Source organism: Coregonus lavaretus (assembly GCF_964263955.1).
Source record: "Coregonus lavaretus genome assembly, chromosome: 34".
NCBI classification, from domain to species: domain Eukaryota; kingdom Metazoa; phylum Chordata; class Actinopteri; order Salmoniformes; family Salmonidae; genus Coregonus; species Coregonus lavaretus.
In genome coordinates, this window is record NC_140021.1 from 14356800 (window position 1) to 14370504 (window position 13705).

The window sequence follows — 13705 nt, forward strand, 5'->3', positions numbered from 1 at the left end:
ACATGTACTGGCTTAAGCAGGGGGACACGTCTGGCACTGCAGGATTTGAGTCCCTGGCGGCGTAGTGTGTTACTGATGGTAGGCTTTGTTACTTTGGTCCCAGCTCTCTGCAGGTCATTCACTAGGTCCCCCCGTGTGGTTCTGGGATTTTTGCTCACCGTTCTTGTGATCATTTTGACCCCACGGGGGGAGATTTTGCGTGGAGCCCCAGATCGAGGGAGATTATCAGTGGTCTTGTATGTCTTCCATTTCCTAATAACTGCTCCCACAGTTGATTTCTTCAAACCAAGCTGCTTACCTATTGCAGATTCAGTCTTCCCAGCCTGGTGCAGGTCTACAATTTTGTTTCTGGTGTCCTTTGACAGCTCTTTGGTCTTGGCCATAGTGGAGTTTGGAGTGTGACTGTTTGAGGTTGTGGACAGGTGTCTTTTATACTGATAACAAGTTCAAACAGGTGCCATTAATACAGGTAATGAGTGGAGGACAGAGGAGCCTCTGAAAGAAGAAGTTACAGGTCTGTGAGAGCCAGAAATCTTGCTTGTTTGTAGGTGACCAAATACTTATTTTCCACCATAATTTGCAAATAAATTCATTAAAAATCCTACAATGTGATTTTCTGGAGAGAAAAAAATCTCAATTTGTCTGTCATAGTTGATGTGTACCTATGATGAAAATTACAGGCTTCTCACATCTTTTTAAGTGGGAGAACTTGCAAAATTAGTGGCTGACTAAATACTTTTTTTCCCCACTGTATGTCTTTACCGTCTTACTGGCGGGCCGCAGTGTGTGCAGGCTTTTGTTCCTGCCCGGCACTAACACACCTGATTCAGCTAAATGAACCACCGTGAGCTTTGTCAAGATCAGTGGTCTTGTATGTCTTTATGGGTGGTCCTCTGTAGCTCAGCTGGTAGAGCACGGCGCTTGTAACGCCAAGGTAGTGGGTTCGATCCCCGGGACCACCCATAAATGTATGCACGCATGACTGTAAGTCGCTTTGGATAAAAGCGTCTGCTAAATGGCATATTATATTATTATTATCAGTAGAATCAGGTGTGTTAGTGCCGGGCTGAGGCAAAAGCCTGCACACTCTGTGGGGTTCAGGACCATGATTGAAGATAATTGATGTGGTCTGGGGAACTGGCTGAATGTGACCTGCAGGGACAGTGTTGGTGAGGACTGGTCAGTGCATGTACCGGCCCGTACCGTAAATCCCAGATTATCCCATTCAATACTGATTCAAAATGAACATGGAGTACGTTTACATGCACAGTAATAATTCGATACTAAACAGACTATGGCAGTAGGCAGACTATGCAATAGTCATGTAAACATCTTACTCTGATCATCTTAAATCGGTGTAAGGTCAAAACTAAGTAAGTATACGGTTCTGAGTAATCTTTCGAATTATTAGGACATGTAAACACCCTAATCGGCGTTCCAGCCGTGTATTTGATCTGCGCATGTGCTAGCACCAGCTGAGCGAGTGTCCCTCTTTAGCACGAGTGAAGTGAGGTCGAGTGCCTTTTTTAAAATTAGTTTTCACATACAAAACGTTATATATCCGAACTCAGAATCAACGTATATTTTGATTGGTGATTTTCGGCATTTATCAGAGTGCCATCAGGTAGCCTGATTACAGACGTGTCCATGTAGACAGGCTTATTAGGGAAATCGTTATTCTTGCAAAGCACGTAAACATTTAAATCAAACTATTATATTAATCTGACTATCCACAAGAACCGCATAATTGTGTGCATGTAACCGTACTCACTGAAGGAAACACAGAACACATGTAGGTAGATACAGAGAAAGGCTTTAACAAAACCACAAAAAAATACAACAACAAAAAAAAAACAGAGATGAAATAAATGAACCAATTTCCTTGTATACAGTATGTGGAAATAGCAGTATATGAATGATGGTCAATTTTAACGCCTTGTATCGGACATGTTATACCGTGTTTTGAAATTGCTGCCTTTAAAATTATTTAAAATCCCTTACCTGTACCACAACTATTTAACAGCAATGGCCTCTTACACTGCATGTTAATTTTCGTCATTAATTTTGTTCTAGATGCAGCTCTGCAGTCATAAAATCTGATCTCAAACCTAACCCTTACCACACTGCTAAACCTAATGCCTAACCCTAAATGAAGACCAAAAAGTACATTTTTGTTTTCATGAATTTTTACAATATAGACAATTTTGACTTTGCAGCTGTCCTAAGGGGAAATCACCCAGGCCGTGTCTAGACTTGACAGTTCATGCAGATTTTGTATTCTGTTCATATAGTTCTGATCAGGTCATGCGTCTACACCTACATTTAAACGTGTCTACCATGTCCACAGTGTGTCCGGATTCCAAATGCCAGTATGTATGCATTCTACAAACGGTGGAATAGGCCAAATATGAAAATAACTACTGTAGCTAACTAGCCAGCTAACCTCTGTAGCTAGTCAGCAAGCTAGTGAGCAACGCAAAAGGGATTGCAAACGGGATAACTCTAGCTAAACAAAAACGTTTTTCTAAATATTAGCTAGCTGGCTACCATTTGAGGCCAGCAAACACGTTCCTCACACGCTAGGAAGGTATTTCCTCCAACGTTATAATGAAAAGGTACCTCTCTGTCCCAAAACATGTTTTCTGGAGACTTGTGGGAGGAGTGCCGATGATGTCGCCCACTGTATGCGCTTTCGGTAGCCTGATTGGTCCAGACTGAGGGGAAATCCGCACACAATGCATCCCTCACCACCTCCTGAAGTGGTCAGTCAGATCTTAACACAATTCGACCACAAAGCGTCTAGACCCGTCTTTTCAATGCGATCTTCGTATTCTGATAGCAGAAGTCGCATGTAAGTGTCAAGTGTAGACACGACCTCAGTTCTGCCTCCAGGACAAGACTGATAACAATAAAGGTCAACCTGCTTTTACACTGGTCCCAGTAAAAACAATGTGTATTCTTTTCCAAATACTTAACATTAATTATACTCATGACAATGAAAAGAATGAGTCCACTTTGCCACATCACACATTCCATTCATCTTCAAGAATTAAACTCCTTTTTTTTTATCAGTAGTCAATCATATTGCACTTCAATAGTAACACATTGAATATGTGAGGCAGGAGAGAAACGGGTGGGAGGGAGTAGATAGGATGAGAGTGTGGGTTTCTACCTAGGGTTATATTGGAGAGGGCTTGTAGACCATGGTACACTGGTTGGGATAAGAATGGGTTAGGATGGAAATTGGGGGGACAGTATGAAAAAAAAAAAAATGTATGCACTCTGGATAAGAGTGTCTGCTAAATAACTAAAATGTAAATGTAAATTTGGGGTAATTATTTACTTGAGCCTTCTGTTGTAAAGCCTACATAACACTGTCATAATAATGACATTAACAGTTATGTGCGCTGATATCAAACTAACTTTACAATATTATGAGGGGGAAAAAACTCATTCCTGCTGGCCAAGTACTATTTTAGCTAGGTAAGTGTTATAACACCATTATGGCCCAGGGTTCCAGTGAAGTGCCACCCTTTTATTTAATTTCCTATTTCCCTCCTCTCCTCTCATCTTTCCTCTTTTCTCTCATATATTTTTCTCCGTTCTCCTATCCTCCTCCCTTCTTTCTCTCTCCTCCCGTCTCTCAGAAGGACATCCTAGACTCCTCTCTACATCTACTCTCTTGCCTCTACCCCACTCCTCTACTCCTCTATCCCTCTGTATTCTCCTCCTCTACCCCTCTCCTCTACTCCTCTCTCTTCTCCTCCTCTCCTCCTTTAAATACACATCCTACGAACCCCACACTCACAGCAGAACTTGGCCCAGTCTACAGGGTACTTGGTTCCACACTCGTGGCAGAACTTTGTCATCATTCCACCATTATCCACATCATCTTCACTTTTGGCATCGCTCCTGAAGTGGAGAAAGACAGGGAAGGGGAAAAAAGTAGAGTGAGATATAAACAGAGAGAGAGAGAGAGAGAGAGTGAGAAAGAGAGAGAGTGAGAGTGACAGAGGTCCCATGTGGCTCAGTTGGTAGAGCATGGTGCTTGCAACGCCAGGGTTGTGGGTTCAATTGCCACGGTGGACCAGTATGAAAATGTATGGGCTCACTACTGTACGTCACTCTGGATAAGGGTGTCTGGTAAATTACTAAAATGTAATGTAAATGTAGAGAGAAGGCAAGCACTGCAGTGGTTTAATTATGCTGAGCAATACCACAACCTACCACAAGAGGACAGTGTTTATTGTCTGGACTTGTATTTTGTCTAACACATCCACTGCAAGTGAACCATCACATACAATCTCCCAGTCACACTCATACAGGCCTTTTCCTACCTGGAGTTGTATTTGTCTGCGTTGTAGGCTTTCCGGTTGTTGAGTCCCCCTGCTGTCTGAGAGATCTTCACAGAGCCATAGGAACCTACTGGACGGGGCTTACCGACAACACTGAGAGGAGAGGAGAAAGATAGAAGGGAAGGGAAGAGTTTTTACTGGTGGTCTTAAACGTATAATGTGTGTTACATATTGACAGGATTTGGTGACGTGCGCGTGCATGCAGGTGTGTGTGTGTTAATGTTGTGCGCATGGTGTGTGTGTGTACTAACCCTGAAGGTGGACTAGTGAGGCCAGAAGCGGCGGTGCGGTTAGGAGAGTAACCAGACGGAGTGCTCCTCACTGATCCTGCAGAGGGAACCTTACTGGACGAAATCCCTATAGGGACGAGAAGAGAGGAGAGGAGAGAAGAGGAGAGGAGGGGAGAGGAAAAGAGGGTGTAGACTTAAAAACATGTCAGTCCTGTCTCTCCAGAAAAGTGGCTTCAATTCAGTGACATTGTATCTGGATGGCTGATATGCCCAGCCCAAGAGGTTTTGTTGATTGTAGCACCATAGAGTATTAGCTTCAGTCAGTGTGGCCTAGCACAGAAGAGACAGGGTCTACTTGGAGTTGTCCTCTGTAAGACAGAGAGACAGTGTTCTAAAAGAGACTGAGCAGAAATAGAGACAAGCATGTGAAATAACCCCTGTGTTACACAAATATCTGCACCATCATCTGACTGTGAGACACTGTGTGTGTTACCTGAGGGCTGGCCCAGGACAGATCTCTGGGGTAAGCGGGAGGAAGAGGGCACAGCGGACACAGCAGGAGAGTTAGACTTCTTCACGGCAGCAGGAGGCTTGAACTAAGGAGCGCACGCACACACACTTTTGTTTTATGCAGTGCAACACACTCACTGAACACTTTACTCTCTGTGTATGGCTCACACACTTAAAGAGACATTAAACAAACACACACACACACACGCCAGTGCTGTCCTACCTGTGTGCGTGCAGGTGTTTTCTTGACGTCCACAGCCCCAGGTACCTTGGCCTTGTTCTGCATTCGAGCGTGTTGCTCCTTACAGAATTTCATGTGTCTGTCTGCTGCATTCTCACTGAACCGCCGCTCGCAATATGGACACTGGATATAATCTAGAACAACACAATCACTGGATATAATCTGGAACAACACAATCACACGGTCACTGGATATAATCTGGAACAACACAATCACACAGTCACTGGCTATCATCTGGAATAAACACAATCACTGGATATAATCTAGAACAACACAATCACTGGATATAATCTGGAACAACACAATCATACAGTCACTGGATATAATCTGGAACAACACAATAACACAGTCACTGGATATAATCTGGAAACACATGAAGGTATTATGTTGTTCAGTGACCTCACTCGCCAATCTTATGTTTAAGAGGGAGAATCTCTAAACAAAATGTTTAGAAGACGGGGGTGGACGATGGGGTAAGGGTGTTGTTACCTGAGTAAGGTTGTTGTTACCTGGGACGTACATTGGGGGTGAAGGAGGGGGTAAGGGTGTTGTTAGCTGGGTCGTAGGAGGGGGCTGGAGGAGGGGTAAGGGTGTTGTTAGCTGGGTCGTAGAAGGGGGCTAGAGGAGGGGGTAAGGGTGTTGTTACCTGGGTCGTAGGAGGGTGGTGGGGGAGGGGGTAAGGGCCCCCCCTCCTTCATGACCTGAGTGATGCCCTTGGCAGCTCTGATTGTGGCGATGAAGTCCTCGTGTTTCCTGCGCCAGTTAGACTGCTTCTTAGGAGGCTCCGGCTGGAACACACACACACACACACACACACACACACACACACCCACACACACCAACACAAACTTCAGTACCCATCCGTCTGGAATGATGAAGGGAAACTGGATCCAAAGAAGTGCCTTTTAATGACTTTAGAATAGAGAAAGAAACTTCTCAGCAACATCTCTCACTCTCTTCTAATACCTAATTCACACAGGCTGTACGGTATGTTGCCCATAAAAAAAATTGGACAATGTTTATATGCTACCCTTTCAAACAGTCCCATTTTTACCACATTATTGCCGGCATAAACCTTTTATACCTTCCGTGCGCATGTATGCACCGGTGACGAGTGGGAGTAGGGGTGTGCCGATGTGGGTGGCCTATTTTAATAAATCCATTGAATATACACCATCACAAAGAAATGCATTATTAATTTGTTTAGGCAGGTCCTAAGATAGATTATGACTAATACAACTTATTTTCAAAAGAATAGAATGGCATATTTTTAGTTTAATTATGTTACTGGTCTATACTGCCCATAGGCTTCTACATGGCTGCACCATGCAGATGAAATCAATAGTTCATTATTTGGTTCATTAAACAGACAAGACACACGATGCACCAAGGGTCTGAGCCTGATCACAGTCAACACACATAGATTTTATATACTGAGCAAAACTATAAAACATAACATGTAAAGTGTTGATCCCATGTTTCATGAGCTGAAATAGAAGATCTCAGAAATGTTCCTGTCACGCGCTGACCTTGAGAGCCCTGTTTTCTCTAGTTGGTTTGGTCAGGGTGTGAATTCTAGATGTTGTATTTCTATGTTGGTCGGGTGTGGTTCCCAATCAGAGGCAGCTGTCGATCGTTGTCTCTGATTGGGGATCATACTTAGGCAGCCATTTTGCCTACCTTAGTTGTGGGATCTTGTTTCTGTTTTGGCTTGTGTAGCCTGTTGAACTTCACGGTGGTTTGTATTTTGTTGTTTTGATTCTGTATTCAGTTAATAAAGGAATATGTACGCATACCCCGCTGCACCTTGGTCTGATCTGTCTATCAACGAGCGTGACAGAAGATCCCACCACCAACGGACCAAGCAGCGTGGCCAGGAAGAGCAGACATCCTGGACATGGGAGGATATTTTGGACGGTAAGGGATCCTGGACTTGGGAAGAGATCCAGGCAGGAATGGATCGCCTCTCATGGGAGCAGACGGAGGCAGCGAGGGAGGATAAACGGTGACTCTGAAGTTCACGACGACGAAGGAAGCCCGAGAGGCAGCCCCAATAAAACATTTTTGGGGGGCACACGGGGTGGTTGGCGAAGCAGCAGGAGGCCCTGAAATGGCTGACTGTGGAGGAGGTGGAGGCCGCTATGATAGAGGCCCTCCAAGACCTGCAGCTCAGCACTCTGAGAGAGGAGACCACCACCTTACGGGGGCTGTTAGCTAAGAGGGAGCAGGAGATCTCCCTTCAGAGGGAGGCGCTGCAGGAGGCCCACAGGGAGAAGGAGTCAGTGGATGCACTGAGAGAGGAGCTGGCCAGGCAACAGGAGGAGCTGAGAGAGGAGTTAACCCTCCAGCAGCAGAGAGCGCAGTCCTTAAAGCAGGCTGACGGAGCCAGGTTTCAGAGTAGAGCCAACTCCCCGCACTCACGTTAAGGAGCGTGGGACCGTTCAGGCACCCTGTTATGCTGTGATACGCACTGTGTCTCCAGTGCGCATTCACAGCCCGGTGCGCTTAGTGCCCGCCCTCCGCACTTGCCGGGCTAAAGTGAGCGTCCAGCCAGGACGGGTTGTGCCTGTTCCTCGCACCAAACCAGTGGTGCGTGTCTCCAGTCCGGTAAGGCCCGTGCCTGCTCCTCGCACCAGACCAGTGGTGCGTGTCTCCAGTCCGGTACGGCCCGTGCCTGCTCCTCGCACCAAACCTGTGATGCGTGTCTCCAGTCCGGTACGGTCCGTTCCTGCTCCTCGCACCAAACCAGTGGTGCGTGTCTCCAGCCCGGTACGGCCCGTGCCTGCTCCTCGCACCATACCAGTGGTGCGTGTCTCCAGTCCGGTACGGCCCGTTCCTGCTCCTCGCACCAGACCAGTGGTGCGTGTCTCCAGTCCGGTACGGCCCGTGCCTGCTCCTCGCACCAGACCAGTGGTGCGTGTCTCCAGTCCGGTACGGCCCGTTCCTGCTCCTCGCACCAAACCAGTGGTGCGTGTCCCCAGTCCGGTACGGCCCGTTCCAGCGCCACGCACCCGACCTCCAGCGAGGGTCCTCTGCTCCACCCCAGTGCCAGAGCAGTCCGCTCCGCCGGTGCCCAGTCCAGCTCCGGTCAGCTGCTCCAGTCCGGTGCCAGAGCAGTCCGCTCCACCGGGGTTCAGTTCAGCACTGGTCAGCGGCTCCACTCCTGTGCTGGAGCAGTCCGCTCCACCGGTGTCTAGTCCAGCTCCGGTTATCTGCTCTTCCCCCATGCCGAAGCCATCTGCTCCACCGGGGTCTGAGCCGGAACCAGACGTCAATCCCTCTCCAGGGTCGGGGTCTCACACCAGGGTCCAGACAGGGCTTGGTGCATCGCGGGAGGACTGCTGGGCCGGGACCAGATGTCAGCCCCTCTCCAGGGTCGAGGGCTCCCACACCAGGGTCCGGACAGGGCTTGGTGCATCGTGGGAGGACTGAGAGGGGAAGCATTGCGCCGGGGTCCAGACCGGACCGGGTGTGCAACGGGGAGGCAGGAAGGGAGAAGAGGCTTATACCGACGTCGCGCCCGGAGCCGGAGCCGCCACCGAGGCTAGATGCCCACCCGGACCCTCCCCTAATGAGTCAGGTTGGTGCTGCCGGAGTACGCACCTTTTGGGGGGGGGGGGGGGCTACTGTCACGCCCTGACCTTGAGAGCCCTGTTTTCTCTAGTTGGTTTGGTCAGGGTGTGAATTCTAGATTTTGTATTTCTATGTTTGCCGGGTGTGTTCCCAGTCAGAGGCAGCTGTCGATCGTTGTCTCTGATTGGGGATCATACTTAGGCAGCCATTTTGCCTACCTTAGTTGTGGGATCTTGTTTCGGCTTGTGTTTGTGTAGCCTGTTGAACTTCACGTTCGTTTGTATTTTGTTGTTTTGATTCTGTATTCAGTTAATAAAGGAATATGTACGCATACCACGCTGCACCTTGGTCTGATTCGTCTATCAACGAGCGTGACAGTTCCATACGCACAAAAAGCGTATTTCTCTCAAATGTTCTGCACAAATTTGTTTACATCCCTGTTAGTGAGCATTTCTCCTTTGCCAAGATAATCCATCCACCTGACAGGTGTGGTATATCAAGAAGCTGATTAAAAGGCATGATCATTACACAGGTGCACCTTGTGCTGGGGACAATAAAAGGCCACTTTAAAATGTGCAGTTTTGTCACACAACACAATGCCACAGATGTCTCAAGTTTTTAGGGAGCGTGCAATTGGCATGCTGACTGCTGGAATATCCACCAGAGCTGTTGCCAGATAATTTAATGTTCATTTCTCTACCATAAGCCGCCTACAACGTCATTTTAGAGAATTTGGCACTACGTCCAACCGGCCTCACAACCGCAGACCACGTGTAACCACGCCAGCCCAGGACCTCCACATCCGGCTTCTTCACCTGCGGGATCGTCTGAGACCAGCTACTGGCACGCTTGAAGTGTGCTCTTCTCGGATTAATCCCGGTTTCAACTGTACCGGGCAGATGGCAGACAGCGTGTATGGCGTCGTGTGGGCGAACACAATTGTATTTTATCGATGGCAATTTTAATGCACAGAGATACCGTGATGAGATCCTAAGACCCATTGTCGTGCCATTCATCCGCCGCCATCACTTCGTGTTTCAGCATGATAATGCATGGCCCCATGTCACAAGGGTCTATACACAATTCCTGGAAGCTGAAAATGTCCCAGTTCTTCCATGGCCTGCATACTCACCAGACATGTCACCCATTGAGCATGTTTGGGATGCTCTGGATCGACATGTATGACAGCATGTTCCAGTTCCCAACAATATCCAGCAACTTCACACAGCCATTGAAGAGGAGTGGGAAAACATTCCACAGGCCACAATCAACAGCCTGATCAACTCTATGCAAAGCAGATGTGTCCTGCTGCATGAGGCAAATGGTGGTCACACCAGATACTGACTGGTTTTCTGATCCACGCCCCTACTTTGTTTTTTTTAAAGGTATCTGTGACCAACAATTGACTAATTTCCTTATATGAACTGTAACTCAGTAATATCTTAGAAATTGTTGCATGTTGCATTTATATTTTTGTTCAGTGTAGTAAGAATATAATGGAATATAACAGAATAAAAATATAAATAATAATAACTTGTGTCACTGGATGGTGTGGAAACAAACAAGTGATATGCCCTCATTTTACTTGAGTTTGTATGTGCTTTAGAAACCTTAGAATCTGCTCTTTCCACAATAAAAAAATAATCTGACCTAGATTAACCTTTTGATTCACGTTATCTTATTTTCCTACTCACTCCGCTTTGTTAGAAATCAGGAACATTGACAACTTGCTAGCAAACATCCCTGCCAACTGATTTTTTTAATAGTAGCAGCAGACAGTTATCTAAACAGGACTAATCGTAGCAAAACATGCTCAACATAAATGTCCAACAACATATTGTAGCCTATAGCTTTTGCGACTCCAGCGGCCCGTTAAAAATAAATAAATTGGGGGATCAGAATGAGCCAAATTCTGTAATCCTCTTTTTTTTCTATCCAGGATCAGATCGAATTGGCTGTTTTTGTAACAGTTTTTCTGAAAAGAATTGGATAGAATCATTCGTATCCAGATACCACAATATCAAGATAACAGAATCCAGATTTTCAGTGCTTTGAACAGGCCTACACCTCGCCATCTACTGGACAGGTTGTGGGACTACTTCTACCCTGTCATATGGACACAGAAATGAATAAAGGTACCTTGATTAAAAATTATAGAGCGTGCATATCACTTATAAGTAAGTAGATGCATTTATTTGACAGTTCTCAATATAACTACTGAACACATACCTATACTGCAGTCAATTTAACATACTTAACTTTTGGTTTTCCGATGTAAGAAAACATTTTTGACTTTCTCACCTTTCTTGGTTGTAGAGCCTTTCACCTTTCTAAATACACCCTGAATCCACCCTTCCAGTGGGATAAAGATCATCCAGATTTTTGGGATCAAAACTATCCTAATCACTACCTTTGAGTTTTGAAAAACGACATACAATCCTGATTAAAAGGTCAAATTGGATTACCAAATCCTTATCCCAAATTGTACCGTTTTGAAAAACCTAATGCTAACATGTAATCCTATCTGATTTACCAAAATCCAATAAGATAACTTTTAAAAAACTGCCGCATGATGAACTACATGACGATAGCCAAGACAAAATAGCTTGCATGTCACTTGTAAGGAAATGTAATTGCATAACTTTTAATATAACACTTTAAAAAGTTTAATATTTTTCAACTAAATTTGCCATCTCACTGGATAACTAAAATAATTCTAAACACAAATCCATATTCTTCAGAAGTCTTCATCATATGAAAATGCAACCCCAGCATCTTTGAAGCATGATTGAAATAAGCAAATGCACTGTTTTGTCTCTTTTTGTTGGAGCACTATCAACTTGATCTGCTCTTCAGCAAGAAAAAAGTCAGATGTTATGCTCTCTCCGTTTCCTGCTTTACGAGATTTCCATAGGCATCATCACTGGTGTCTTTCTCAAGATGCCTTCTGTCCTAATCACTACCTTTTGAGTTTTGAAAAACGCCAAAACAACATTTAATCCTGATTAAAGGTGAGATTGTATTTGTATTTATTATGGATCCTCATTAGCTGCTGCCAAGGTAGCAGCTACTCTTCCTGGTGTCCAGCAAAATTAAGGCAATTATACATTTAAAAAACATTACAATACATACATAACAGATTTCACAACATATTAAGTGTGTGCCTTCAGGCCTCTACTCTACTACCACATATCTATAACACAAAATCCATGTGTACATGTGTGCATAGTGCGTATGTGATCGTGTGTTTGTATGCCTGTGTCTATGTTTGTGTTACCAAATCCTTATCCGGAGGATCAGAATCTAATTTTTCTGTTTTGAAAAACCCAATTATAAACATTTAATCCTATCTGATTGGGGAAATCCTAGCAGATAACTTTTGAAAAACTGGCCCCAGGAGAAGAGGAATAGAGGAGAGGCTTGTGTAATTGTGCATTGCCTCATCTGGAAAAGAGAAGCTATGTGTAGCTGAAGAAGCTCATTCATATTAACCCATCATTCGTTGGCTAAATATTAGGCCTAATACTGCAGTAAATGTATCATCACCAGCCGATGTGATCACACCATCATATGCTTTCTCTCCATTCAAACTCCACACCAATTAGGCAATTTGTATATTTTTTTTACCATAGCATTGCATTTACCATGCCGTTTAAGTGCCAAAAGAGTACATATTTTCAAGCTCTGGAGAATAGTGCTATTTGTGTGTATTACATTCCTAAATAGGAATGAATGTGATAAAGTACGTACCAAACTGCATGCCTACCCACAGTATCTATCTGGGATTTGGTTTATCCCATGAAAACGACACTACTGGAGAACACATCTAGGTTCCCTCCCAAAAGTAGGGCACTATATAGGAAATAGGGTGTCATCTGGGACACACCCTAGCCAATTATTATTCTGGTAGACAGCAGGGAGGGGAAAGCTGTCCAAGACATAATACAGCATTGTTTTCCTTTTCAGTTTCCATTAAAATGCATGTCAGGCAGCGTGGCTAGCTGTCAGAAGCAGTGGAGAAGTATAGGATGTAGCCTAGGCATCTAGCTACTCCTCGTCAATCAGACTACTGTTATCACCTAGATTTAGACTACACAACAAGCAATAGTCTGAGGAGTTGAGCTAAATCACATACAGACAGATCTGGGACCAGCCTAGGAGCGTATAGCTCTGCTCTGGAAGGCCCAAGCACATACAGACAGATCTGGGACCAGCCTAGGAGCGTATAGCTCTGCTCTGGAAGGCCCAAGCACATACAGACAGATCTGGGACCAGCCTAGGAGCGTATAGCTCTGCTCTGGAAGGCCCAAGCACATACAGACAGATCTGGGACCAGCCTAGGAGCGTATAGCTCTGCTCTGGAAGGCCCAAGCACATACAGACAGATCTGAATGCAGGAGAGCTTTTAGTATGTATTACCTTTCCGGTTTAGAAAATGGATTGTATGAAAAAAGTTCATTAAAAAAAATGTCTGTTAGAGAATAGGGAGAGAGTGGAAGAGGATTGGTTCATGCAGTTGTCAGATGACAGTCTTGGATTGGTCAGATGATATTCTGAGATCATGGACATTTCCACCACGATAGACATTATTTGTCTCCCTCACACAGTCATGGTCTGTTCCATATGAATTATAACACACACCAGAATTTCCCTTCTATGGCATTTGCATCCAGTAACTTCATGCCCAGCCCAGCACTACTCGTTAGGCTTCTGTTTCAAATAGAGCTTCTGACACAATAGAGCAAGATACAGTGCAAAAGGGCCAATACATTTTTGAATACCAGCACTGTTGTGTT

General features: G+C 45.1%; 1 protein-coding gene across 1 annotated transcript in view; it reads right to left on the reverse strand.

Moving 5' to 3' along the window:
- Positions 1-1796: 1796 nt before the first annotated feature.
- The window catches only part of LOC311109295 (zinc finger C2HC domain-containing protein 1A-like), a gene marked incomplete at its 5' end in the record, with an annotated part of 17500 nt that continues 5591 nt past the window's right edge, over positions 1797-13705 (reverse strand). Inside the window, 6 exons of the mRNA XM_084152126.1 lie at positions 1797-3912; positions 4338-4448; positions 4607-4712; positions 5079-5181; positions 5319-5470; positions 5983-6124. Coding sequence (XP_084008252.1) covers positions 3777-3912; positions 4338-4448; positions 4607-4712; positions 5079-5181; positions 5319-5470; positions 5983-6124 — 750 coding nt within the window. The 3' untranslated portion in view covers positions 1797-3776. The remainder of the gene's footprint in view (positions 3913-4337; positions 4449-4606; positions 4713-5078; positions 5182-5318; positions 5471-5982; positions 6125-13705) is intronic.